The sequence below is a fragment of the Gossypium arboreum genome, chromosome 4 (genome assembly GCF_025698485.1).
Source record: "Gossypium arboreum isolate Shixiya-1 chromosome 4, ASM2569848v2, whole genome shotgun sequence".
Classification (NCBI taxonomy): Eukaryota; Viridiplantae; Streptophyta; class Magnoliopsida; order Malvales; family Malvaceae; genus Gossypium; species Gossypium arboreum.
Window position 1 is genome coordinate 24,731,627 of NC_069073.1, and position 25,581 is coordinate 24,757,207.

At 35.1% G+C, this 25,581-nt stretch overlaps 3 protein-coding genes and 1 long non-coding RNA gene across 12 annotated transcripts; 2 read left to right on the top strand and 2 right to left on the bottom strand.

Annotated features, from left to right (window-relative positions):
- Positions 1-1,296: 1,296 nt before the first annotated feature.
- Positions 1,297-6,475, bottom strand: LOC108460801 (uncharacterized). Of its 8 annotated transcripts, XR_008281692.1 has the most exons (7): positions 6,122-6,475; positions 5,167-5,230; positions 4,094-4,992; positions 2,908-3,244; positions 2,291-2,819; positions 1,610-1,699; positions 1,297-1,492 (listed from the first exon to the last, which is right to left on the bottom strand). It is a non-coding gene; the product is annotated as an uncharacterized LOC108460801 (long non-coding RNA). The 8 variants fall into 8 exon arrangements; XR_008281696.1 differs by having other exon boundaries at positions 1,610-2,819; positions 2,908-2,989; positions 4,233-4,992; XR_008281690.1 differs by having other exon boundaries at positions 1,610-2,819.
- Positions 6,476-14,150: 7,675 nt separating this feature from the next.
- Positions 14,151-17,743, top strand: LOC108460410 (COP9 signalosome complex subunit 3). The gene is made up of 11 exons (XM_017759896.2): positions 14,151-14,518; positions 14,805-14,920; positions 15,028-15,274; positions 15,706-15,763; positions 15,856-15,945; positions 16,172-16,237; positions 16,367-16,456; positions 16,540-16,698; positions 16,794-16,915; positions 17,300-17,372; positions 17,464-17,743. Exons 1-11 carry the CDS (start codon positions 14,334-14,336, stop codon positions 17,530-17,532), a joined length of 1,275 nt encoding a protein of 424 aa, XP_017615385.1. The 5' UTR covers positions 14,151-14,333; the 3' UTR covers positions 17,533-17,743.
- A 580-nt stretch (positions 17,744-18,323) lies between these two features.
- Positions 18,324-22,750, top strand: LOC108460409 (uncharacterized). 2 transcript variants are annotated; one of them, XR_001867531.2, is made up of 13 exons: positions 18,326-18,911; positions 19,018-19,093; positions 19,531-19,736; positions 19,854-19,940; positions 20,033-20,125; positions 20,373-20,527; positions 20,671-20,755; positions 20,994-21,080; positions 21,158-21,277; positions 21,591-21,692; positions 21,780-21,950; positions 22,039-22,137; positions 22,416-22,750. XR_001867531.2 is itself a non-coding variant. In XM_017759895.2 (12 exons), the coding sequence occupies exons 1-11, from the start codon at positions 18,597-18,599 to the stop codon at positions 21,945-21,947; spliced, it is 1,494 nt and encodes a 497-aa protein (XP_017615384.1). In that variant the 5' UTR covers positions 18,324-18,596; the 3' UTR covers positions 21,948-21,950; positions 22,416-22,750. The 2 variants fall into 2 exon arrangements, 1 of the variants encoding a protein (XP_017615384.1); XM_017759895.2 differs by lacking the exon at positions 22,039-22,137 and having other exon boundaries at positions 18,324-18,911.
- Positions 22,751-22,986: 236 nt separating this feature from the next.
- Positions 22,987-24,972, bottom strand: LOC108459250 (kelch repeat-containing protein At3g27220-like). The gene is made up of 6 exons (XM_017758595.2): positions 24,414-24,972; positions 24,168-24,341; positions 23,852-24,081; positions 23,591-23,761; positions 23,374-23,479; positions 22,987-23,275 (listed from the first exon to the last, which is right to left on the bottom strand). The coding sequence occupies exons 1-6, from the start codon at positions 24,633-24,635 to the stop codon at positions 23,045-23,047; spliced, it is 1,134 nt and encodes a 377-aa protein (XP_017614084.2). The 5' UTR covers positions 24,636-24,972; the 3' UTR covers positions 22,987-23,044.
- Between the last annotated feature and the right edge of the window lie 609 nt (positions 24,973-25,581).

Below are 25,581 nucleotides of genomic sequence, written 5' to 3' on the forward strand. Positions count from 1 at the left end.
ACTTTTGCTTCGTAAATTTTCATTTTCTTCTTTTACTCAAATCATGATGAGAATGAGGGGAATCGGTAACCGAATAATCCAAAGCCATCTACAGCGAGAACGATCACCTAAGGTTTTGGTGACAGTTAACTTCTATACCTGCATTACGAAAATGGAGGAAATGCAGTGAGTTTTGGTCATACGAGGGATAAAGATTCCCCACTCCGCATATGAATTTTCCATTCCAGAGGGTCCCTACAGGCTAAGTGTAACCATCGAGGATAACTTCCTACTCCCCTTCACGCACTCAAGGCTGGGTTCTATCTGTCGTTGCACCCTTTCTTCTACAGCCTGCTCAGGGACTACAAAATTGCCCCTGGTCAACTTTTGGGTTTCTCCTAGTGGAATGTGGTAGCATACTTCATTGATTGCTGCTAGTGCAACGAGGTTCCCCTGCTCGCTATTTTCTAGCAGCTGTACCAATTAAAAAGCTACAACCGGGAGAACCCATCAGTGTTTTACTACTTTTCTCTACGCAAAAAGGTATAGACCATTATTTCAAATCTGTGTTGCAATATTCACCTGAATGGAGGGAAGTATATACGAGTCCAAAGTAAACTTGGTGATGGTTTTGATTTCCAACTGAGTGGTCTTCACTGAGCTGAGACATGTACTCATTTCAGCGATCCCTCTCCACAACGATGATACCCTAACTCAATTTCATAGGCTTCACAGCAGTCGTTTACTAATTCTGGAAGACTTTGTAACGATAATGAACATGTTTCGATATTGTTTGGAGGGCTTCAGCCCCATGGGTGAAAACGTGGTGATAATAGGGAGGTCACCCAGTCCATTGGTGCACAGCCTAAAAGCAATACGTGACCTTACAAATCTATAGGCGAGTTGGGTTTAATACTACGGGGCTACAAAGAGGAACTAATGAATTTCTTTTACAGTTTATGTGGGATGAGCACTGCAACAAAATTGACTTTTAGCGGCATTTTTTAATGGCTTTAAAAGCGCCGCTAAAACTATTTGCGGCGTTTTTACAAACGCCGCAAAAAACGCCGCTATAGATAACGCCGCTAAAGGTCATGACCTTTAGCGGCGCTTTACCTAAAAACGTCGCTAAAAGTAATAAAATTTAAAAAATATATTATAAAAATCATAAAAAATTTAAAAATTTAAAATTCATTATCAAATTATTAAGAAGAATAATATCCATGATATAAATATAAAAATTTTCTATTAAAATTAGTTATCAAATTAAATTTTCTATTAAAATTTTAACTAAAAATATTAAAATAAAAATAAAAATTTAGAATCAAAACTAAAATAAATAATAAAAATTAGATTAAATATAAAGATATCAATGAAATAAGGACTTAAATCATAACCATGTAAAATATAAGATATTATCATCAAGATTTACATCCTCATCTTGCTCAAATTTTGGTCGCTTGTACCTTTTCTTGAACCATTCATCTTGTAGAATTTCAGGAATAGTTATACGCTGCCAAAAAGAACATGCAGAATTTCAACCAAAATGCACGCGCTAAAAGCTTATACTGTGATCAAAGATTGCATGTAATCACAAATTTTCATAGGATGAATTGAATTTGAAACTTACGGTAAGAGGGCTTGGATCAAGAATACGCTTAATCAAATTCCTAGCACCAGATGAAAACCATGATGGACAGCTGAAAGAAGCCTCCCAGATCTGAAATTTATCAAGGTACAAACAATTTTAATGAAGTTCTCATCTAAATAGACTGGCCAGATCTAAAACATATATGTAACAAATAAATTGTTGGTCAGAAAAAGTTGTAAAAAATAAAAAAAGAAATGCAGTCAAGTGGCTCACTATAAACTTAACAGCAGACAAACAAAAGTGAAAATCATGTGATTAGCAATCAAACATTGTTACATCAGCAATCAATCATTATTGACGGGGTTGGCTTAGGGAAATCATGTGATTAGAGAGTATAACGGCACAAAAACAGAAGGATAAGAAAAACTATGGAATATATTTGTCTCCTATAGCATCATATAAGGCATAACATCTGTTAAAATAAAGTTGACACCTAAATGATATAAGGCATAACATCTGTTAAAATAAAGTTGACACCTAAATGAAAGTAATAGCAGCAACAATGGTCAAAAAACCCAGCAGAGAGGGTTGTTGTCATGCTAAAATTAGAGGTGATCTAAAAGGCATAGAAAAACAAATGTAAAATTTCTTTGTATTAAGTTACTTAGTCCCATATTCCAATAAATACATCCATCCATAACAAAGAAACAGGAAACTGACCTGTAAAGGAAGCATTGCTCAGTCCTGCATTAATTAAAGATAGAACTATAAAATTAGCTTAATTCTACTGGGCAAAATTGCCAAAGACCACATGTAATTCCTGTTTTAAGTAAAGTCGAAGCCTTAAGGGCTGGTACAAGTTACTAATATCACATGTAATTCCAGTTCATGGCTGTTATAATGGTATTGTACAAGTCAAAAATAACTTTGCTCATGTAATGATGAAAATGCCCCATCCAAGTTCAATTAGTTGCTGCCAAACTCAAAAGAGCTCATATGACTATTACAATACAGATATACAGAGAAAGAGCAAGTTCTACCTTCTATAACAGGACTAGTCTATTAAGTTATTGGTCATTCTTTACCTAAAAAAATTCAATCATCATTATTTAGTTAGTTGACAAAAGGCAACTTGCATGCTGCAATTGATTCTAAAAGCCATGTGTGACCAATGACTTGTCCACCTAATTTTGTGGCTATATCCTGTGCTTCACTAACCCTCTGCCAAATAATCAAAGAGCTTTGGTGCCTGCAAGAGAAAGAAGTTAATTATTTGCAAAAGTAACATTAACAACTTGAAAAACTAGCACACTTGAGCTCAAAAGAGTAAGACTCACATTATCCAATACCCTGAGTCTGCCAGTTTTAGGACCATCACAACACCCATGGTTGTCAAGACTAATTTCATCAATCATGAAACTTTTAACACCAAAAAGAATCAATTAACGAGAAATTTCAGTACTTGCAAAAATATCATCAGTATACGAGTTTACCTTTCAGCACAATAAAACACATACGCAAGTCAAAGATATAATTATTAAAAAAGATAACTGTGGCTGCCTCAGCCCATCGACGCTCAGTCATATCCATCTTGCCACCACATTCACGAATTATTCCCATGATCCTAGGATGTGGTATTGCAGACTTGACAGCAAGTGCTTTCTGGTATAATTACTGCATTAAAACCAATATCTCAGTCACGGCTAAACCATTATATAAAGACCAAACCAGGACATAACTGTATAACTTTGTAAAACAATTATCAGACAGAACCAAGGTTGGTTTTTCAGCTATAATATAAAATAGAACAAAGTTACAAGTATCAGTCAGGAAGAGAAGTAGTGACCACATGCAATTGAGACTAAACAACAGTGAAAACTTCTCGATTTCAGTATTAAGGTTTAACTAATAGTGCTTCATGCTAATGTAACAATGTCATTGACCAGGATCCAGATAAACAATCCAGACTACAAGTGAATATACTTTAGTAGTTTAAATTTGAGAGTTGCTAGAATTCTAAAAAATAGCAAAATCAAGACACAGGTGAACTTTCACGCCTAAAGTTCTACATATTTCATATCTTAGTTTAACATTGCTTCCCTTGAATTCCAGAAGGAAGCATACTTGATATCCGCAAAGCAGAAAATTGGGTACATATTCTACCATGTATTTTTATTAAATGGTAGATAAATGGTGACAGCAGAAACAATATAAACTAGCTTTCAGTAATAGACCTTTACAAGAGAATTATGACTGCTTATGTACCTCTCCTGAATTGCCACTTGTAAGTAATCATATTTGACATGTAATAGAATCATAGAATCATTCCTTCCTCATCAATAAAGAGTTCTTCATCTTACCAGCTCAATTTAAAATACTTAATGTCAGATTTTGACTTTTTAGGTACATATAGAGAAAACCTAGCAGAGAAGACCTTAAACCTCAATCCTCTCAAAGAGAGGTAGCAACTGCTTGGCCGATTGTAGATTTATACATTGTATCTTAAAAAGGAAGTTAAATTACCTTGAGCTTTTTGTTGTTCTTTGTCTTGGTATACATTTGAATTTCAATTGCATATACTTCCAGAAGCTGACTTCCCTTCTTTTGATCGTCAATGGGCTGAGGCAGCCACAGATATAATTATTAAAAAATATCACAGTACCTCATCAGCAAATGCCAGGCAGACTCTTCCCTAACAGCCAAGTGCAGCACCCTTTAGTCCACATCTGCTGCACTTCAGCTTTGCACCCTTTGCCAGTTCTGGTTTAAGGTTCTTAACATTGTCACCAACAAAATGAAAATTATCCCTTTGTACCCTCAGTATCTTGACCAGAAATACCAAGTCTTATGCATTGCGAAGGAGAGATGATACAGGAAGCAAGCTTATGAACACGGTCGAGATTGACATGAAGAGGAACGATCTCATTCCTTAGTGTATCCAATGCAACAGCAACTTTTTCCATTTTAAGAAGTTCAAGGAACTTCTGTTCCAAAATCAAGAAGGATGCTGACTTCATTATTTCATCCGAGAGACCAATCGTTCGCAATGTGGCCACACTATCATCCCATTTCCCATTGGTCACTTGCCCCATAAATAGATTAACCACCGAAGAATGCAATGGTATTCCCGATTCCTCCTCTAGAAGGGCACCACTTTTGTCATAACCAAGCGAGTACAATGCCCTAGTTATAATTTTAATAAATTCTGCTTTTCTTATAACACCTTGTGAACCAATTGTTTCCCCATCCCCTTGGGAGGTTAGAGGCCTAGCCATCTGATCTCCCAAAGAGCAAGAAACAGATTTTGCGGTTGAATGATCCTCCGGCAAGCTCTTGGATTCTTCCAAGGGCCCTTTCACACGTTTCAAGGGTGGTTCACTATCTTCGGCTACTCCCATGAAATGCCTAAACCCATAAATTTCCTAAAAAGCAAGCAAACTACTGCCATAAGTCACAAAATCACCGGTAACATGATATAAACAAGATGGCTAACATCAAACATTGACAATAACAACATCATTGCAATCATCTAACAGAAAAAAGAAAAAGTTCCAAGCAACAATTTCCTAAAGATAGTAAAGGGTACAAAAAATTACTTGTAAGTTTGTAACTAACAACCTCTTATGGCCCTTCACCAGTCAGGATCAAAGGCTCCTTTAACTGAGACATGAAATACCTTAAAAGTTAGTGAATTTGTACTATATAAGTAATCAAAATAATGCAGTTTAAACCATACCAAATTATCTATTTCACAGTAATTTTTACATAACATAAATCAAATTGCCTAATTGCTAAAATGGAGAGTAAAACTAAACTTTAAAACATCAAAACTCACCAACTTCCTAAAACAAGCAGAGAAAAAAAGGGGCAAATTCGATCGAATCACATATTCAGCATGAGTAAAATAAAAATGAACTAAAATAACTTTATCAAAAGAGAAAAAAAAATCATTCATAGTTAACGAGCAGATTCAATGATGAAAGAGAACAATCCGGAAAGTGTGAAGATAATAAGTACAAAAAAAATACAAAAGCGGAAAGGGAAATTTATTACGCAGCAAAACACATTCCGAGAGAAAGGAAAGGAAACGAAAGGGAGAAGGCAAAGAATCAGTTGGAATAAAGAGAATTGAAGGAAAATTAGAATATGGAAAAACACCACCACCGAAAGTTATGGATAGAGACTGCAGCATGGAGAACTGTGACAAAATTGGCGATTTTACTAATAATATTTGATTATTTTCCCTTTTTCTGCTTTCAGTTTGCAGATGGGAAAGGACTTATAAAAATTGGTTATTAATATTAAAAATGAATGAAGAAGATAGACACAAGGGCTGGTTTGGGTTTTGGCTAAACTTGTTGCTTTACATTTTAGCTTTCCATTTGATAGGGATAATTAAAGATAAATTTTAATAAAAGGGAGAATCATGTAAATGCTCAACAGGACCTTACCTCAGAGAGTCTAAAAATTTACAGAGAGTCTAAAAAATCAATAGAGGGGTTTCGGGTGCGAGTGAAACTGTGAAATCATGTTTAAAGCATGGCGATTCACCTTAGCCCAAGCCCTAAAGAGCCATCTCCGATTCTCCACTCTCCACTCTCCACTCTCCATACCAAGTTACCAACAATAGTTTGGAGAGACAAGTAGACGAGATGACCAAATGCTTCTATAATGTATTGAAGAAAGAACATAGAAAAATGAAAATCGAAATTAAGAACAGAATAATGAATATAAAAATTGGGTTTTTTCAAAACTAAAGGGAAACTGAAAGGGAAAGGGGAAGGGATCGTATGGGTTCCAAGGTAAACCGATGAAAACAGCGTGTGTGAAAAGGGAGTTTTGAGGATACCAATTTTAGGGGGAAATTTTAGGGTTTCGAAAAGAGAAAGAATTTGGTAATAAAAAGGTTCCATTTTTTTTAAGTAAAATATTATTTGAGGGGTTTTTTTAAAAAACGTCACTATTGTTTATTTTTTACTGTGCTAATTTCTATTTTATATATTTTATTTTCATATTTCATTTTATTTATTATTAATGTTTTATTTATTTATCAATGTTTTTTAAATCTAATATTTAAATATATCAAATGGTTTAGATTAAATATTTTTGAAAATAAAAGCATTAATCTAAACCCTTAACTCTTAACCTTAAGTCATAAAACATAAAACCTAAACTTCTACCCTTAATCTCTAACCCTTACCCCTATCATCTAAACTTTAAACGATTAAATTTTAGTATATATTTTTATAATTTTGAAACGATTAAATCAAAAATTTTACATTATTCAAAGGGATGAAGTGCAATTTTACCTTTAAAATTTTTAAAAATTTCAAAAAATCGAAATGAAAAATTTTTCATTTTAGAAGGGCAAAGACCCTTTCAACCCCCTACTTATGCCCCTAAATATATATTAATTATAGGGTTTAAGATTTAATTGAATATGATTCACTTGAGATTAACATACTACCCATGGCCATTAAACATTAAACCATAAAACCCTAAATCATAATTATATGACTTTTAGCGGCGTTTTACCAAAAACGCCGCTATTACTCTGGTTTTTAGCGGCACTTTGCCAAAAACGCCGCTATTGCTCTGGTTTTTAGCGGCGCTTTGACAAAAACGCCGCTATTGCTCTGGTTTTAGCGGCACTTTGCTAAAAACGCCGCTCATGTATGATTTTTGTGGCGTTTTTCATAAAACACCACTAAAAACGCCGCTAAAGCCCTATTTTCTTGTAGTGGAGTCCTCACCTATGAACCTTCGCTGGTTCTTTGCGAAGGGAAAATGATAGGCAGAATATTAACTTATTAACCACCTCCACTGATCTTAGAGTCATTGCTGATGCAAGCATCGACCGTAGCTCCGAAAATGATTCAACAAAGACTAATAACATATCTTACGAAATAAACGAGGCTATTAACATTCAATATTTGATAAGGAATGTACGCAAAAAATACAAGACAACCGCGAGGGCTATGAATATTGTTTTTACCAATGAGGAAGAGAGAAATAATCGGCATTTAGAGTAGCATCGTAAAAGAAGAATGGACCCTATTGGTCCCATAGCTACAGTAATTGACACCCTAGTTTCTCCCTTGGCGAGCTCACAATCAGTGACCCTTTTCATCTTGTCGATTACTGTTGAGGAGGATCCTCATGCTGGTCCTTACATTTCTCCATTTTTGCCTGTTACTAAAGAAACATCATTTAAAGGTAAACATATATTCATTTTCATGGTGTAGTCATCTAGACACACAAGAGTATCATTATGATTTTGCTAATATGGCCCAAAAATGGAAGACTTCTTTACCAGAAGTTACGATGAAGGATATGCATATCACAGAATCATCAAACAGTACACAAAAACCCTCAGTGTCAAGTTTCACTTTACTTCTACAGTTTTTGCTTGTTTAAGGTAATATGGTTGGGTTAGATCTTGGTGAGGTGTGCCAAAGTGAGCTCGCAGAAACTAAAGTAGAACTGAAAAGAGTTTATGAGTTGTACCTCAAAATGATGGAGGAAAATAAAGTCATCAGCAAGTAGAATGGGGACCTCGCAGAGCGTTTGGGGGCTACTGAGGTTAAGATCAATGAGCTATCATGCGAGGTGGCCGTTGAGAGAGATAGTAAAGAGGCCATGCAAGTTGAAATGAAAAATTTGCCACGGAGCATATGGCTACAGTGGATAGGATCATTAAAAAGTGCCACTCTGAAATGACAAGGTCGGAGCAAAAACAATATGAGGCCTTAAAAAAGTTATGAGACAATTCAGAACATGTACAACTCCATTTCTCAATTGAAAATGAATATATTATTGCATGCTCAAGTTGTGGGTGGAACTTTTGATGTTCGCAGAGTTGATTTTAATGCTCTCTGTGATGTGGATATGGATAAACTGGGGTTTGATGTGTGCTTTCCTTCGGGTGCTACATGAGACAAGTTCGCGTCAAGCTGGAAAAGCTCAAGAGAATTTTACGTAGACGAAAACCCAGCTAAGACTAGCACCCCTCTTGTTGATAATAGCCATGTAGATCAAGCCGCTGATAGGGGAGAAGAGGAAGACAATGTTCTTTAGCTACTTAGTGTTTCGTATACTCTTTTTCTATGAAATGGAGTTTGATTTTAGATGAAATTTGCCTTTATTAATTATTGTTATAACATTATAGTTTCTACAAATTTATCATATTTATCATATGACTACATCGCTATCATCAAAGATTTAACGTAAACAAATTTCTGAAAATAATCAGTTGTGAGTCTGCGAGCTGTTTTAAACTTAAGCAAATTTTCCAAAATAATCAGTTAGGAATATAAATCTACGAGTTGTTTTGAACTTAAGCATATTTTTTAAAATAATTAGTTGGGAATATAAATCTGCAAGCTGTTATGAACTTCAACAAATTTTCAAGAAATTATTAGTTGGGAATATAAATCCACAAGCTGTTTTGAACTTAAGCATATTTTCTAAAATAATCAACTAAGAATATAAATCTGAGAGCTATTCTAAACTTAAACGAATTTTCCAAAATCATCAACTGGAAATATAAATCCACAAGTTGTTCTAAAATTAAACATATTCTCTAAAATAATTAGTTGGGAATATAAATCCGTGAGCCGTTTGGAGGCTGCGATATGGAATCAACAAGCCTTAAAATTACAGGTGGGAGCTTTTAATTCTCGCTAACTGTTTGGAGGCCACGATATGAAATCAGCGAGCTTTGCAATTACAGTTGGGAGCTTTTAACTATCATTAGTAGTTTAGAGATTTCAACATGAAATCAGCAAGTGTTGGAATTACAACCGAGAGCTTTTAACTATTGCTAACTGTTTAGAGGCTCGATATGAAATCAACGAGTCTTGAAATTACAGCTAGGAGCATTTAGCTTTCGCTAACTGTTTGGAGGTCACAATATGAAATTAGCGAGCCTTGAAGTTACAACTAGAAGCTTTTAACTTTTGCTAACTGTTTGAAGGTTGCGATATGAAATCAGTGAGCCTTGAAATTATAGCTGAGAGCTTTTAACTCTCACTAACTGTTTGGAGGCCACGATATGAAATCAGCAAGCCTTGAAATTATAGTTGAGAGCTTTTAACTCTCGTTAACTGTTTGGAGGTCACAATATGAAATCAACAAGCTTTGAAATTACAACTGTGAGGTTTTAACTCTAGCTAACTATCTAGAGGCCGCGATATGAAATCAGCGAGCCTTGAAATTATAGTTGAGAGCTTTTAACTATCGCTAAACCTTTGTTTGGAGGTCGCGATATGAAATTAATGAGCCTTGAAATTACAACTGTGAGCTTTTAACTATTGGTAACTATTTGGAGGCCGCAATATGAAATCAGCGAGCCTTGAAATTACAAGTGGGAGCTTTTAACTCTCGCTAACTATTTGAAGGCACATCATGATACGAATATAATAACAAAATGATGCTTTTATTAAAACTTAAGAGTTTTTGTAGTATTTTTTGAGGTAATAAACATTCCATCTCAGTGTATAATACCTTTAACCTTTTATTTGCCTTTGGGGTCATCGCTCAAATCTTGTGCCTACTAAGGAGTAGTCTGATCTACATACTCGGTGATTTCACTGTCTCTGATTTCCTTTTCGATACTATCCTTCAAAGTAATACATTCCCCTTTTTAATGCTCTACATCATTATAGAAAGCACATCTATCTGTCGAGCTCAATTTCCTCTCACTGCGCCTCATAGGGATGGAAGGGGTAATATGCCTGAGCTCTTTTCCTGATTCAAAATATATGTACGAGTAGCATTCAATGGTGTGTAGGTTTCAAATTTTCCTTGTGGGACATACCTTTTGGTTTGCCTGGGTGGAGATTCCTAAGTGGTACTAGGAGAATTTCTCGATGCTTGCAATCTTTTCCTACCACGAGCTCATTCTATTTCTCTATACTATTGGTCATTTCTCCAAAACATGTTGCGCATTGCTCTATTAATCTCTTTTACTTCTACAAACTTATGAGCTCGCTTATACAAGTCTGCTAGGCTTTGGGGCCTATTATCAGTGAATGAGTACTGCATATGCTCATTCTGCAGCCTCATAAAAAAAGCGTTGATGGTCCATTGGTCTTTAAGGTTCTTTGTGTTGAGAGTTGTTGTATGAAACCGCTTCACATAATCGTGGAGTGACTTACCTTATCTCTATTTTACAGACATCAATCTCATATAAGTACTTATTATTTCCTTGTGAGCTCTGAATCTTCCCAAGAACATCTGACCCAACTAAGGAAAACTTCAAATGGAACCTTAGAGAAGGGATAAGTATTGGTCCTTTACACTCCCTTTGAGTGTCGTAAAAAAAGCTTTGCCTTCACTGAGTTCAAAGCTCCCAACACATTCATATAATCGTTATATTGCATCAGGTGGACTCACAGGTCCCTCCTACCTTCAAACATGTCCCTCAAAACCTTAAAACCATGTTGTAAACTCACTGTAGCCAATTCTGGGGCCAAAGGGTTGTTGGAGTAGAAAAGTCAATCCATGTCTCAATTTTCAAGATTCAATGCCCTCACGTCCCGTCGTAATGCATCCATCTTGTCTTCCCACTTCCTTGCCTACGAACTTGGAGCTTCCTCCTGTATGGTCAGATGGTCATGAAAATCAGAGTTATCAAATTGTACCTTTCTTTTGACCTTGTCATTTTACTTTAATAACTCCCGCTGGAGAGCTTGCTGTTGCTCCATCCCTGTATTCTGTGCAACCATTTGCTCTTTCATCAGCCTCATCTGATCTTAAAGAGTGAAGAACTGCTACTGAGGTGTTTCCTAGTTTAGGGGAAGTGGTAACCCTTGACCAATGGGCACGTTGAGGTCCAACGAACTAGAAACTCTTTGATAAGCTACGTTGCTGAAGTTTTCTGGCCTATCAATGAACTATCCTACAAACAAGTCTGCTCATTAGGTTGGCTATGTGAGTCTGATACTCCAGCCTATCCTGACGAAAAATAGAAAAGAAAGTTCTCATTTGGATAGACCATCTTCAACTTCCAAATTGAAGAAAACTGGAAAAACTGAAAAATCTAACAATTGGAAGTTTGTCCATGCTCATCGCACCAATTGTTAAGTAATTTTGTCTTATATCATATTAATGGGAACATTCGAATATTTATACATATTATCATTGTTCATGACATGGCCCTATTGTTCATGACTTCACTCTACTATTCTTAAGACTAACCCTCTGAGTAGACCTCGGGCATGCTGGACACGTGTTCCATTCTGGGTCGCTTGCTAGAGTACGCTGTCTCCATATTGCGAGCTATTTGGGTACATTCGAACAGAGATCGCAAACCCCTTTGCTATCCTTTCGTTGTTCGCCTCAAATTCATCCATCTAGCGGGTCGCTGGTAGGTGACCCAGATCCTATCTGGAATTCGGTCAGTGATTACTAATGTATAACAATTCGAAATCCAAATGTAGTTCCTCAATTTTTTATTTTCATTTATGATATAAGATTTTGTGAATTAAATGCCCCTTAAAACGTTAGATTTAAGTATTTTTGACTTTTAGGATGTGTTTGAACACTACAGAGTAAAAGGATGAAAAAATAATCAACTTGATAGGAATTACACTCCCTTGTAAGTACAAGTAATTCTAATTTTCTAGACGTGTTTGGTTAACAAAGTATAATTATATTGAAATTCTCTTTTTCATGTTTTGTAGTATAAATTGTAATTACACAACTATGTAGTTTTGAATTCTAAAAAAAAGAGAAAAGAATATTAACTTTTATAAAAATTATCAATAATACCGAAAAAAATCTAAACAAATCAAATTATCTTATGAAATATGTTATTCCAAAAGAGTATTCGCATTATGGTTACCAATAAATTTAACAAGAAAAATAAACATCTTATGCAAGTTTATCTAATTACTTTAGCATTTGATATTTGTTGGGCATTCCTCTATAATATTAAACATATATTCATTGTTATCATTTTGGTATTTGGTCAAGTATAAATGATAAATAATAAATACTATTTAATTTAGTTGAATATTTAGTAGGTCAAACTGTGGAAAATTATCTTAAGCAAATAAAATTTTTAGAATATTTAGACTGTAATAATAAAATAATATATAATTATATTTTAAAAATAGAATATATGCTACAAAATAAAAATACTATTGTTATTATATAAAATAATTTCTTAAATTTAAATCAAGTGCGGATACATTTAAATAGCTATAAAGTAATTAGATTTTAGTGTGATTATTTGTGATTATTCGTGTAATTACTGCAATTCTCACATTTTTCTTGATAATTAAAGAGTGTAATTAAGAGGCTCCAATTATATTTAATTCAATGATACCCACTATTTTTAATTTATTTTAAAATTTTTATAATTTAAAAACTACATTTAAAACGAGCCTTAACAAAATGATATCTAGATTTAAATAAATTTGAATGTTTATTTGTCCAAATTCTTTCTAGATTTGAATTTTTTTTAAATTTTATTTTTGTTAACAACTGTTATTGACATGAATCGTCATGTTAACATCGGTTGACTTAGTAAAAGTTAATGACCATATAAAAAAGGTAATGGTTAATGACAAAAATTGTTACTAAAAGGGCTTAATTAGGTGCATTCTTTATAAGAACTTAATTCCTTTTTCTTAAGTCAGGATAATTTTATTCGATTTATTTAGTTTATAAAAAAATCTATTAATTATTTATTTGGATAAAAGTAATATTTAGTGATTGACACTCGTAGGGATGATCATGATACATATATTTACATGTGTAATTTTTGGCCAACAAGAATGCAAGTGAAATCGAGATAAATACTTCGACTTTTCAATCTATTTCTGAAGAAGAAAACGACATTCGAGAATAATAAAATGTAAACAACTATGATTGAAGAGAAGAAGGAAGTAGGAAGTGAAGCATATTTGGATTTAAAAGACTTGAATACAAACTTTTATATTTAAATTTAACTAAATCTAAACTCGAATATAAACTTCTAATTTAATATAAATATTTTTCGAAAGAAATTTAAAACTGCATAGTTATAAAAATATAATAAAAAATTAGTTGAATTACTAAAAGGGTTGATATAGATTTAAAGCCATTATTGACATGAATCATCATGTTAACATCACAACCGTTGACTAATCAAAAGTTAATGAATGGTAAATGACAAAAGCTGATATTAAAAAGAACTAATTAGGTGCTTTCTTTGCAGAAGAGCTTAATTACTTTTTCTTAATCTTATTTAGTTTTTTTAAAAAAATTATTAAAATTATTTTTGGATAAAATAATAATTGATGATTGGCATTATAATTAGAAACAGCCCTTCATAGGGATGATTTTATCATATTACATATATTTTTGTATGTGTAATATTTGGCCGACAAGAATATATACGAAATCAAGATCAAATAGTTTAACTTTTCAATCCATTTTGAAAAAATCTAAGTATAATTTTTATATTTAAATTGAACTAAAAATAATCTAAACTCGATTTGAGTATTTTTCGATAGTATTTTAAAATTGTATAGTTATAAAAAAATTAGTTAAATTATTAAAATAAAAATCCTTAAATATTAGATTTGATTCCATTAAAAGAAGCCCTACGATGATGAATTAAATTGGGTTTAACCAAATGCAAATGAAGTTTATATATAGCTGCTAGACCTTTTAGACCAAAAGGGCAAAAAAGGTTTAAATACACTAAGTCCGGCAGCTGGATAATGCAGTTTTGGTTTTTGATTGGATCATCTATCTCGGCCGCGAGACAAGGATGAATTCAGTGGAAGGTTTACTGACTCAAATCCGGGGGCTATCAAGCACCGCCTCCGATGTTTTATCCCTACAAAATGTGCTTAAACAAGCTGATGAGTCCCTCCATGCCGAGTCCACTCGGTTGTTGCCTTTTCTCGACCAACTCGACCCTTCCAAACACTCTCTGGGTTACCTCTATTTCCTGTGAGTTCCTTTTCAAATTGGGTCTTCAAAATAATCAAATTTTCGATGTCGAATTTCGTGAAGATTTCTTTCTGTTTTCCCCTTAAAAAGATGATCTGAGCATTGTCTAGAATTTGATGTTTAATTGAACATTGAATCTTGAGTATTTTTGTTGATGTCTAGAGTTTTTGCTGAATATAAAATCTGGGTTTTGTGTAAACTTACTAAATCTTTGTGATTTCGCATGGGGTTTGCTTGTATTTAGGAGGAAAAGTAATATTTATGAATCTTATTAATGATTCAACAGAGAGGCTTGCACTGCTGGTCCAGTTACAACAGAATCAGCTAGTTCATTTGTGTTAATCATTGCCAGATTTATCAGTTCATGTGTTGCTGAGCAAATACGCTTGGCTCCTGATAAGTGTATGTTACTCTTACTTTGGATCAGATTGTTATCGAGATTGGCAAAGTTTTTGCTTGTCAGTTATTGATACTTGATATGTTCTTGTTGATTTTAATGTGCTTGGCAGTTATATCTGTTTGTAAGAGGTTCAAGGACCAAGTTCTGTCTCTTGAGGAACCCTTGCGTGGCGTGGCTCCGATGCTGACTGCTGTTCGGAAGCTTCAGTCTTCGACTGAACATTTGACTACTTTACATCCTGAGTTTCTTTTACTTTGTTTGTTAGCGAAGTGTTACAAAACCGGTCTTTCCATTCTGGAGGAAGATATTTTTGAGGTTGATCAGCCAAGGGACCTTTATCTCTATTGCTACTATGGGTCAGTTGCTTCAAACTATTCCATTTGCATCTGAATTTCACATTTAATCTTTGTCTGTTATAGGTCCATTGCTTCTAAAACTGTCCAATTTGCATCTCAGATTTTACATTTAATCTTTGTGTATTCAGATGCTTAGTTATTAGGAGCTCTTATCCTTTCCTTTAACACATTTAATCTCTTAAGGAAATTTGCTTCCTTCAATAGCCACATGTTACATCTAACTTTTTCCTTTTTCATTATGAATTCATTTTTTACAAGAACCAAGCAGCAAAATGTTGTTACCTACTGAAAGTGAAAGATATATCCTTGAAATAATGATTTACTCCTCTCCAATCTTAAATTTGACATTATTCTCCTTGATTTGCTTGTTCCACTAATTTAGCATCATTGAGGGGAATCACTGATAGGTTTCTGGTTTGACATGGCGTCAGGGGAATGATATGCATTGGACAAAAGTGTTTTCGGAAAGCATTGGAGCTTCTACACAATGTATGCACTTTCTTTACAGCTCTTTTATTCACTTCTTGCCAGCTACTAGAACAAATTATCCTATTTTTATGTGCTTTATGGTAATTGTCTAGGTTGTGACTGCTCCAATGTCGACCATCAACGCTATAGCTGTTGAGGCTTACAAAAAATATATATTGGTCTCTCTTATTCACCATGGACAGGTATGTTATTTATTTGACATTGTTTTATGTATTTAGAATGTATGGACGAATCCTTTAAAAATGAAAAAAGAAGGTATGGACAGATTAGTTCCCAATTTGGAGGCTGTGGCTTGAAAAAGTGAATCGTTTGACCATTTAGACCACATATACATTTGCAACTTGGTCTTTTGCTCTTCATCTCTTAATGGTGAAATTTCCTTAGATTCTTCCATTCCCTTGGTTACAGCTTTCTACCAGTCTCCCCAAGTATGCTTCAGGAGTTGCTCAGAGAAACTTGAAGAGCTTATGTCTGGTACATTTCAATTCTCAGACTAATGATGTTGAATGTTTTGTACATATATAAAAAGAAATATCCCTCTACTTCAATAGTTATCTTTTGTTGAGTTTACTGATTAACATTTTTCTTTTGTTCCTTGGGTAGTCATATATGGAACTGGCAAATAGTTATAACAATGGGAAAATTGCAGACTTAGAGACTTATGTACAGGCAAACATGGAGAAATTTGGAAGTGTAAGTGCTGTATCAAATAATTTATGCATACTCCTGTGCTTTATTTATTTGATGCTCTGAAAGAAGTTTTGTGCTTTTACCAGGACAACAATCTAGGTTTGGTGAAGCAGGTTGTATCATCTATATACAAGCGAAACATCCAGAGGTTGACCCAGACATATTTAACGCTCTCACTTCAGGACATAGCTAACACGGTGCAACTGAATAGCCCCAAGGAGGCAGAAATGCATGTCCTTCAAATGGTAATGTTGGATCTTCTGTTTTAGTTAATTAAGGGTAAAGCTTCATATCATCTGTTTCATATTTCCACTGTTGACATGTTCATGTCAAACTTCAGATCCAAGATGGTGAGATATATGCAACAATCAACCAGAAGGATGGGATGGTTAGATTCCTAGAGGATCCTGAACTATATAAGACCTGTGAAATGATAGAGCATATTGACTTATCGATCCTAAGGTACACTCTATAGAATAGACACTGCTATCTTGTTTTGCTTGAATAGATAATTTTCTATTGCCTATGAACATACTTGTTTAGAAATAGTACTTTTTCAAGATTGGCATTTAGTATAATTTATAACAATCTACAATACAAAAATCCTGATAGGATTTGAGTTCTTGATTCAAGTGATACCTACTCAGGGAATTAACAAAATGTCCTAACAATAACAAAAATCCAGAGTGGGTGAGCAATGGTTCATTAGAAAGAGTTGCAACGCATAATGTTATTGATCATATAGATATTTAGTGGGCACTGGTGATTATTTGTTTGGCACTTTCAATTATAAACAAAGCTTTATCAAATGATTTTCTCCCCCTTTTTTCTGGTGTTCCATTACAGGTTGATGACCCTCTCAAAGAAGCTGACTGCCATGGATGAACTCATTTCATGTGATCCATTGTATCTAGGAAAAGTGAGCCTGCCATTTCCATTCATCAAATTGTTTTAGTTAATATGTTTAAGAACCATTGATTTGTAACTATACAATACCTTTCTGTGTCCAGGCTGGGAGAGAGCGACAAAGGTTCGACTTTGATGACTTTGACAGTGTTCCTCAGAGGTTTAATATTTGAGAGCGGTAAATGACAACTAGAAAGATGCTAGACATACCAATATATGTTCAAATGGCTCTGAGTTGTTAAAAGAGGTGGCAAATTTTCTGAAGTAGTTTTGTTCACTTAATCTATGGGATGTGTTTGCTCTTGCAAGAGATATTATTGAACAGAGTGATGGAAGACTAGCTTTTGCACATTACTTGAATAGATTCAATTGATTTCCATATAACTACTTCTTGCCCTTGCTGTATTTTTCTCATTTTTCTAATAATTGAAGTTGAGACTAGTTTAGATAGTTAAGTGTAGCAATGGAACAGTTTGAACAACCTCCCGATTCACGGAGGCTGAGGCTGAGGATGAAGCATTTTCATAGTAAGTGAATTACAAATTTCATGCTAGTGGGAAAGAACAGAACAAGAACAAAAACAAGGAACCTGAGGAAGAGGCAGCTCTGTTGATGTGAAAATGGTTTGAATACTAGAAATCACCTACAAAGAGTAGGGTCTCCAAAGTTGAAGTAATTCCAACAGTTCATACAAACACGCTTGAGGCTTTATTATTGATAAAAAGTTTTCTCACGAAAATCTAATTAGCATTTGTGATTTGAGTTGATGCTTGTGGTTAAATAATTATAGTGTATGCTACTTGCTGTAAACTAAGATCATAAGAAGGATTAATTCAAATTCTCAAAACTAACAGGAAATAAAAGATGCTTAACCATATATAAAAAAGAAATATATCGACAAGTTTGACATTGTTGTTACAGTAATTCTACAATAATTTAGAGAAAAAATAGGTTTAAAGGAAATATCATGCTTAGGAAATGCATAAAGAGGCTACCAACTTTCAACTCTAAGAAATCGGTAGAAATCAAGATCAAAATACCACAGTTTCTTCGTAATTCACATAAAAACACCCTGATTTTTGTTTGCCCCTAAGCCAATACAATCCAAGTATACCCCAGTCGAGACCCCACTCTTCTTCTCTTATCCCTTCCCTTCCCCAAAAATAATATCTTCAAGAAAAGTTACAAACCTCAGCCTTCTTCTCGCTTCTCCAGTTTCTTTCAAGCAGCTTCCTTAATGGAGCTCACTTGTTTGCATAACAAATTCAATTTGTCTGCTTTGCCTCACCTTTCACTTCCATCCTCCAAGAACCCTAACCCCAGATTCTTTTCTAGAAAAAGGAACAATCTTTGTCTGGCCTCAACTTCTGATACCCTTGTGACTGGTTCCGGAAAAGAAGTTAGCAGCAAGAAAGATGCTGAATTTGGGGACTTGAAATCTTGGATGCACAAAAATGGCTTGCCACCCTGTAAAGTTGTTCTCAAAGAGAGGCCTTCTTATGATGAGAAGCATAGACCTATACATTACGTCGCTGCCTGTGAGGATCTTCGGGTAATTAAAATGGCTTAAATTATTTGGTTCTGTTTGGCGTATTCTGTTCTGGGATCCTGTCAAAATTGCCATTTTTTTTTTGGGTTCTTTGTTCTTGGTTATGTAGGCGGGTGACGAGGCTTTTTCGGTGCCGAATTCATTGGTTGTAACGCTTGAGAGAGTGCTGGGAAACGAGACTGTTGGTAAGGTGCATTATATAAGATGTTGAAGATTTCATATAGCAATGGATATTCCTTTCAATACCCGAAACTTGATTTATATGAGGAGTTTTTGTGTATACATGAAATATCTTGGTAATTTTCTTCGAATTGGCAAAGGGTATTACGGACTTAAATAGTAGTTTAGACCGTAGTTACAGCTGTTTCTCTGCATTTTTGTTCCTAGTCTGCCGTGTATATTTCTAACTTGCAAATCTAGATATTGTAGAGATTTGTTTGTCCACCTACACTTCTATAGCGTTGTGGTAAATGTTGACTGATTAGAGGAGGAGATAAGCAATGTAGAGTAGGATTCCATTTCTTTGCAGCACTTAATGGAGCATCTATGTTCAGAATTTTTTTTGTCTTTTTTGCACTTAATTTAGTTGTGTAATTACCCTGACCTTTTCTAATTTATACAGCGGAACTTTTGACAACAAACAAGTTGTCAGAATTGGCATGCTTAGCTTTGTACTTAATGTATGAGAAGAAGCAAGGAAAGAAATCATTCTGGTATCCATATATTAGAGAGCTTGATCGCCAACGTGGAAGGGGCCAGCTGGCTGTGGAATCTCCACTTCTATGGTCAGATGATGAATTGGCTTACCTAACGGGTAGCCCCACTAAGGTAGCTGCAAAAACACATTGTCTTTTTATCCCCTTACCCTTGTTATTTTTCAATATCTGATTTACTGTTTTATAGTTCCTTCAATTTCATGACCGAGTTCTATTGTTTGCAAGTTAGGCTGAAATTGTTGAAAGGGCTGAAGGAATAAAGAGAGAGTATAATGAGCTTGATACTGTTTGGTTTATGGCTGGGTCTCTCTTTCAGGTATTGTCTTTCATCTTTTTTCTTTTTCCTTTTCAAAACTTAAGAGTTTAGAGTGTGACCGCAAAATTTTTCTTTATTTCTTTGCATTGTAGCAATATCCCTATGATATACCTACTGAGGCCTTTCCATTTGAGATTTTCAAACAAGCCTTTGTTGCTGTTCAGTCTTGTGTGGTGCATTTACAGGTAAATTCTCTTTAGATGATAACCTTTTGCCGTTTTTCCCTAATTTCCAAAAAGTATATCGTCGACTCTTGAGGACTCACCAGATGGCAACTTCTGTTATTGTTTGTGATTTATAAAATTTAGAAACTTGTTTGCTAAACCTTGTTGATAGCATTGCATAGACTGAAACCCTCTTTTCTTGTTCTCATTTACTGGAAATTTTGAAACGTTATGTTTGAGTGATAAACTGAAACTTGTTTGTACTCAGAAAGTACCTTTGGCTCGGAGATTTGCATTAGTTCCTCTTGGACCCCCATTGCTAGCTTACAGGAGCAATTGCAAGGCAATGTTAAGTGCTGTTGCTGGTGCTGTTGAACTAGTGGTTGATCGCCCATATAAGGCTGGGGAACCTATTGTTGTCTGGTATAAATATGTCTTATTATTGTTCCTAACATTGATTTCTATTTCGGTCATGCTCAAGCATTGAAACCTTTGCCTTTTATATTATTGCTTCATTTGTATATACCAAAACAAAATTTGATATTAGTACATTCTTCTTTTCTTAGGTGTGGACCACAGCCTAATTCGAAACTGCTTATAAACTATGGTTTTGTTGATGATGATAATCCTTATGATCGCCTGGTTGTTGAGGTAAAATCTGGATTTTCCAACTCTTATTGCAATTTCATGGATTTCTTTGTCATCCGTTTTATCTGTTTAATGAATAAATGTCTTGCATGCTTAAATATCTTATATATTTTGAGATAAGGACTTATTAAAACAATGCGTAGGATTCAGTACAAGACTTATAAGATGATGGTATCAATGAGATTGAGATTTTGTGTTTTTGTTAGTCATCCATGTTCAGAGTTTTATTTACTCTGTTCAGGCAGCGTTGAATACTGAGGATCCTCAATATCAAGACAAGAGACTGGTTGTTCAAAGAAATGGAAAACTATCTGTACAAGCTTTTCCTGTATGAACTCAAACACGATGTAAGTTCGCTTATTGTAAGATATTGTCCTCCTGGTCTTTATTTTGTACATGCTGCAGGTTTATGCAGGGAAGGAAAAAGAAGCTGTCTCGGATATGCTTCCATATTTGCGATTAGGCTATGTTTCAGATCCTTCTGAGATGCAATCTGTCCTTTCTTCTCAAGGTCCAGTCTGCCCGGTGAGTTCATTTATTGCAAATTGTTAATTGCCTAATTTATTCACTGCATGACTAAATCCTAATTGCAAGTTTGCAATAAATGATTTGTGAGAGTTCTACACAAGTTGATATCCTAACTTATTCACTTAGATGACCAAAATGTGAGTCAGGTAGCTCATGTTTTGTATAACCATGATTCTAGCTGTGCCTTTGATAGGCAATTAAAGTTCCAAAAATCATTTAGTCAAACTAAGTGGAACTCTTTCTTTTCTCTCTCCCCCCCCCCCCTTTCTTTTCCTTCTAAAATTCTGGTGAAATGTACTTTCCATAATAGGTGAGCTCATGTATGGAACGAGCGGTGCTAGACCAGCTTGCTGATTATTTCAAGAGACGCTTGGCTGGCTACCCTACTACACTGAATGAAGATGAGTCATTGGTAATGTTGGTTCTCTTGACCAAGTTGATGATTAGATCTCAACTTATGGTGAAGTGAGTTTTAACAAACATGTTTTTGTTACATTAGTTGTTAGATCCAAACTTGAATCCCAAGAAACGAGTTGCCACTCAGCTTGTTAGGTTGGAAAAGAAAATTCTCCATGCATGTTTGCAGGCAACAGTGGATCTGATTGACCAGTTACCTGATCACACTGTGTCTCCATGCCCTGCACCTTATGCCCCCCTGTTGAAATAAAAGGTATTTTCTCTCACCCACTCTCCTCTCTTGTATTTGTACTGTCAACTTGATATTTGTTACTCATTTTCATGTATATTTCAATGAACAGTCTGCAGTATTACCAGTCTTGGTTTTAACTAGGCAAAATAGTGGAAGTTCTTTGCGCTACTTGGATAATTTCCCCTGTCAATAGGAGAGTATATATCAGGTCAGTTCAAGGAACTTGCAATTACCATATGGCTAATTAGCATTTCATGATTCTGCCAGCCCTTAGAAATCCTTAGCAACTACGAATTGACTCTACTTTAACCAAACTGGGGTATTTTGAGAATATATCATCTTGATGGTAGAGAAACTAGGAAAATCTGTCAAAAATGGTGATTGGCCAAATACTTGCTGAATACTTTATTATCATTGCACAGACATTTACACTGACTTTCTGACTTAATGTTCTACATGGTGCCTTTTTTCTTCATATTCTTGCAGGTAGATTTAAAAATCTGCAACCTCTTAGGAACTATATGGAATAGGGGAAGTTTGATGGTGGATCTAATAGGCTTTAAGAGAACGAATCATGCTTGTTCTTCTATTCCGAGATATTGGATGCCGTGATGTGCCTTTAATGAGTGGTTCTTCAAGATGCATAAACTCTTCGTTTGCGTCTTCCTTCTTGCATATAATTTTCTTTCTCTTATGCCCTTCAAGTGGCTAGCTACAATCTTGTGTTTGAGTAGTAGTCTTTATGTAATGTACATATGAATAAACGATGCTAACATTTTTTCTGTTAATAAACTGCTATAAATCAAAATTGAATAGGAAAAGATTTAATCAGACGTTAATTTTGGCTCTATACATCTCTCCAACGACCTTCATCGGCTGTGGATTATCTGGTCCTCTATCTCGTTGCCCTGATGTAAAATACAAATATCCATCCCAGAAAGCAGCTAGGGTAGTCTTCAACCTGTAAGGAAGCTTTCCAATCACTGACCAAGTCTGCAATTGCCAAATTTATATACCCTGTTTAAGTTGGTTTGCATGATATTTGTTGTAATTCTGGACCGCAAGTGATTGTAGATATTGAAATTTGAACTATTGAAATTCGAACTAGGAATGTTTTAGTATGAGAAAGCACATACCAGTGAGTCTAAATGAAACTGAAAAACCTCCCCAACAAGTATCATCCTCTTGTTCACTGGATGCTTTTCTGTTGTACCGCCTGTAATTATGATTGAGTTGTTGACAATCACCCAAGAACATTCTATATGGGAGTTTGGTTTTGGCATTGGAGATAAGACTTTCCATTTCTTCATTTCACCTTCGAGCATGTAAACATCACCGTACACCACCTAAAGATGATGAATATAGGTTAAGAAAAGCCCAGAAAATGGAATATCAAACATAGAAAAACATACCATAAAATCTCCATTAACTAGCTGTAACATACCTCATTCCTGCGAGAACATTTGAAGATAGGAGATCCAGGTTTTGCCATAAAATCTCCCTCTTGACCACCGATTACGAACAGCCGATCATTGTCCACAACACAAGCTCTGTTAAAACGTTGGGTTGCATGATTAGATCATGTTAAAAAGGGCGGTTGAGAGGGGAGGGGAAGGGAAGGGAATCTTGAAAGAATGTCTCTGAAAGAGCAGTAGCGAGACCTGTGTGGTCCTCCACGAGGAATCTGGATCTCGGACCGCCAGTTTTTCTCCAATGCATTGCCATCTTTTACAGCTATACTCCAATGCTCCAATCCAGGTGTATGGCGGTTTTCTTTGCTGCCCCCCATCACATGGAGTCGGCCTCTCCACAACTGAGTTGCAGGAGCGTACCTGAAATTTTCAATTGTTGAAAGCTGCAGTGTTATGGAAAATCATAAAGTATGGTGTAGTCCATGTAAATACGAACGAGGAGTGACTTGCCTAGGGACAGGTAAAGGAGGAAAGTCATGCCATTGCCTTGTTTGAGTATCAAGAACATAAGTTGCAGAAGTGGGGCCTCTACATTGGGGGCCATACTGACCTGACACCACATATATGTATCTCCCATCACTGGCCACTCCTAAATGTGAATTCGCCATGTATTTCGGTGCATCAAACCTCGCAAACCATGTATTATCTGTGAAATTATACACATCTACATGAGAGTGCACCTGCATGACACCCAAAAACATTCAAGACAATGCTTAAACCTTCAAAGATGAAAAAAAACCAAACAATTAAAAGAAATAATCTTTACATAGTCGAGGGTGCCATATCCTGAAAGAACATAAAAAAGATTGTTAATCTGTATTGATGATCCATCAAGTCGTACAACCGGTGCTGATGGCATTTGTTCCCATGGCAAATCAGGTGCTGGTATGTCCGCAAATGTTGCTGATATGAATCGCTGAGAACTACGTCCCTCTCCTACCTACAAATACATTTGGGAAAGTGTTAACGGTTAAAAAGTGGGATATTGGAGTAAATTAAAAGGGAACAAAACCTTGGTAGAAATTTTGGGGTCTTCTCCAGCTCTTGGAACGACAAAGAAAGGAGGTTTGTGAGACACCCAATTGGAGGTGAAGCTAAGATAAGACGAGTAGAAAGAAAAAGAAGAAGCGAGATTTAAAATGCAAGCCAATCCCACAAGGCAGGCAAAGGTGACAAGCAATACAAATTTGGTGCAATTGTTATTCTTCCATTGAGGATGATGATTTTTTGCCATTTCATTTGAGGGTAGTTGATCATACGAGTGTTGGTGTTTCTATTTCTATTTATCCTTCTGAAACGCGAAATGAGAAGACGAAAGGGAGCCAATGCTTTTATTAGAAACGCACAAAAATGAAGCGACAAAGATTGAGAGTATTACTGTGTGTTATTTTATTTCAGTTTCTTTGGGAAATCCTGAAATCCAGGAACATTCCTACATTGCTGTTTTCACGGTCTTTCTATTTCTTGGGGATGGCAACCACAACAGTGCGGGCCAATGTGGTTGGTTTTTTTTTTTTTTTACCAAATTCGATCTGACTTGATTTTGGCTAAATTACCCATATGTGATGCTTTTTTTTAAATTGTCTTTTTAGGCCATTTATTTTGAAAATTAGAGAAATAGACCATTTTTGGAAAGAGAATGTGAAAACGCATCTAGTTGGGAGTGCTTTCTGTACAGTTGGCAGGAAAGCGAGCCAACGACTTTTTAAATGTTGGCAACGGTTAGATTTTTTAAAGGGCCAACTGTAAATATTTTTTTCTTATAAATACTAGACCATTTTTCATTCTTTTCACTCAAATTCAATTCTCTATTCTCTTTAAACTCTCAATTCTCTCAACTCCTTCAATTCTCTCAATTTTCTCAACTTTTGTTTGAAATTTTCCTATACAGTTGTTTAAAAACACTACAATTTTATTTAATTATTTTGTATATTCATTTCGATTAAATTTTCACGAATGACAAGCTCTCTGATTTGTTTCGACGACAAACACATTTCTGCTGCTCAAGCGATAATGGTAAGGAGAAATTTTAAAATTTGTTATTTTCGATTAAGTTAACTTTAAATTTTTTTAATTTTTAAAATATTTTATTTTGTCAATATAAATAGGAGGATGATCGTGTTTTGGAGGGGTTCATACATAATTTGTCAAAGAGCTTAGACATCGAAATTCGTGTTTAC

What these genes read in the sequence shown, in the direction of transcription:
- LOC108460410 (XM_017759896.2), top strand. Translation starts at nt 14,334, where the DNA reads ATGAATTCAGTGGAAGGTTTACTGACTCAAATCCGGGGGCTATCAAGC. An exon ending in CTCTTATTCACCATGGACAG is followed by an intron (nt 15,946 to 16,171) that starts GTATGTTATTTA and finishes CCTTGGTTACAG; the next exon opens with CTTTCTACCAGTCTCCCCAA. An exon ending in ATTGACTTATCGATCCTAAG is followed by an intron (nt 16,916 to 17,299) that starts GTACACTCTATA and finishes GTTCCATTACAG; the next exon opens with GTTGATGACCCTCTCAAAGA.
- LOC108460409 (XM_017759895.2), top strand. Translation starts at nt 18,597, where the DNA reads ATGGAGCTCACTTGTTTGCATAACAAATTCAATTTGTCTGCTTTGCCT. An exon ending in CTGCCTGTGAGGATCTTCGG is followed by an intron (nt 18,912 to 19,017) that starts GTAATTAAAATG and finishes TTGGTTATGTAG; the next exon opens with GCGGGTGACGAGGCTTTTTC. An exon ending in CTTGTGTGGTGCATTTACAG is followed by an intron (nt 20,126 to 20,372) that starts GTAAATTCTCTT and finishes GTTTGTACTCAG; the next exon opens with AAAGTACCTTTGGCTCGGAG.
- LOC108459250 (XM_017758595.2), bottom strand. Translation starts at nt 24,635, where the DNA reads ATGGCAAAAAATCATCATCCTCAATGGAAGAATAACAATTGCACCAAA. An exon ending in GATATGGCACCCTCGACTAT is followed by an intron (nt 24,082 to 24,167) that starts GTAAAGATTATT and finishes GGTGTCATGCAG; the next exon opens with GTGCACTCTCATGTAGATGT. An exon ending in CCTCGTGGAGGACCACACAG is followed by an intron (nt 23,480 to 23,590) that starts GTCTCGCTACTG and finishes ACGTTTTAACAG; the next exon opens with AGCTTGTGTTGTGGACAATG.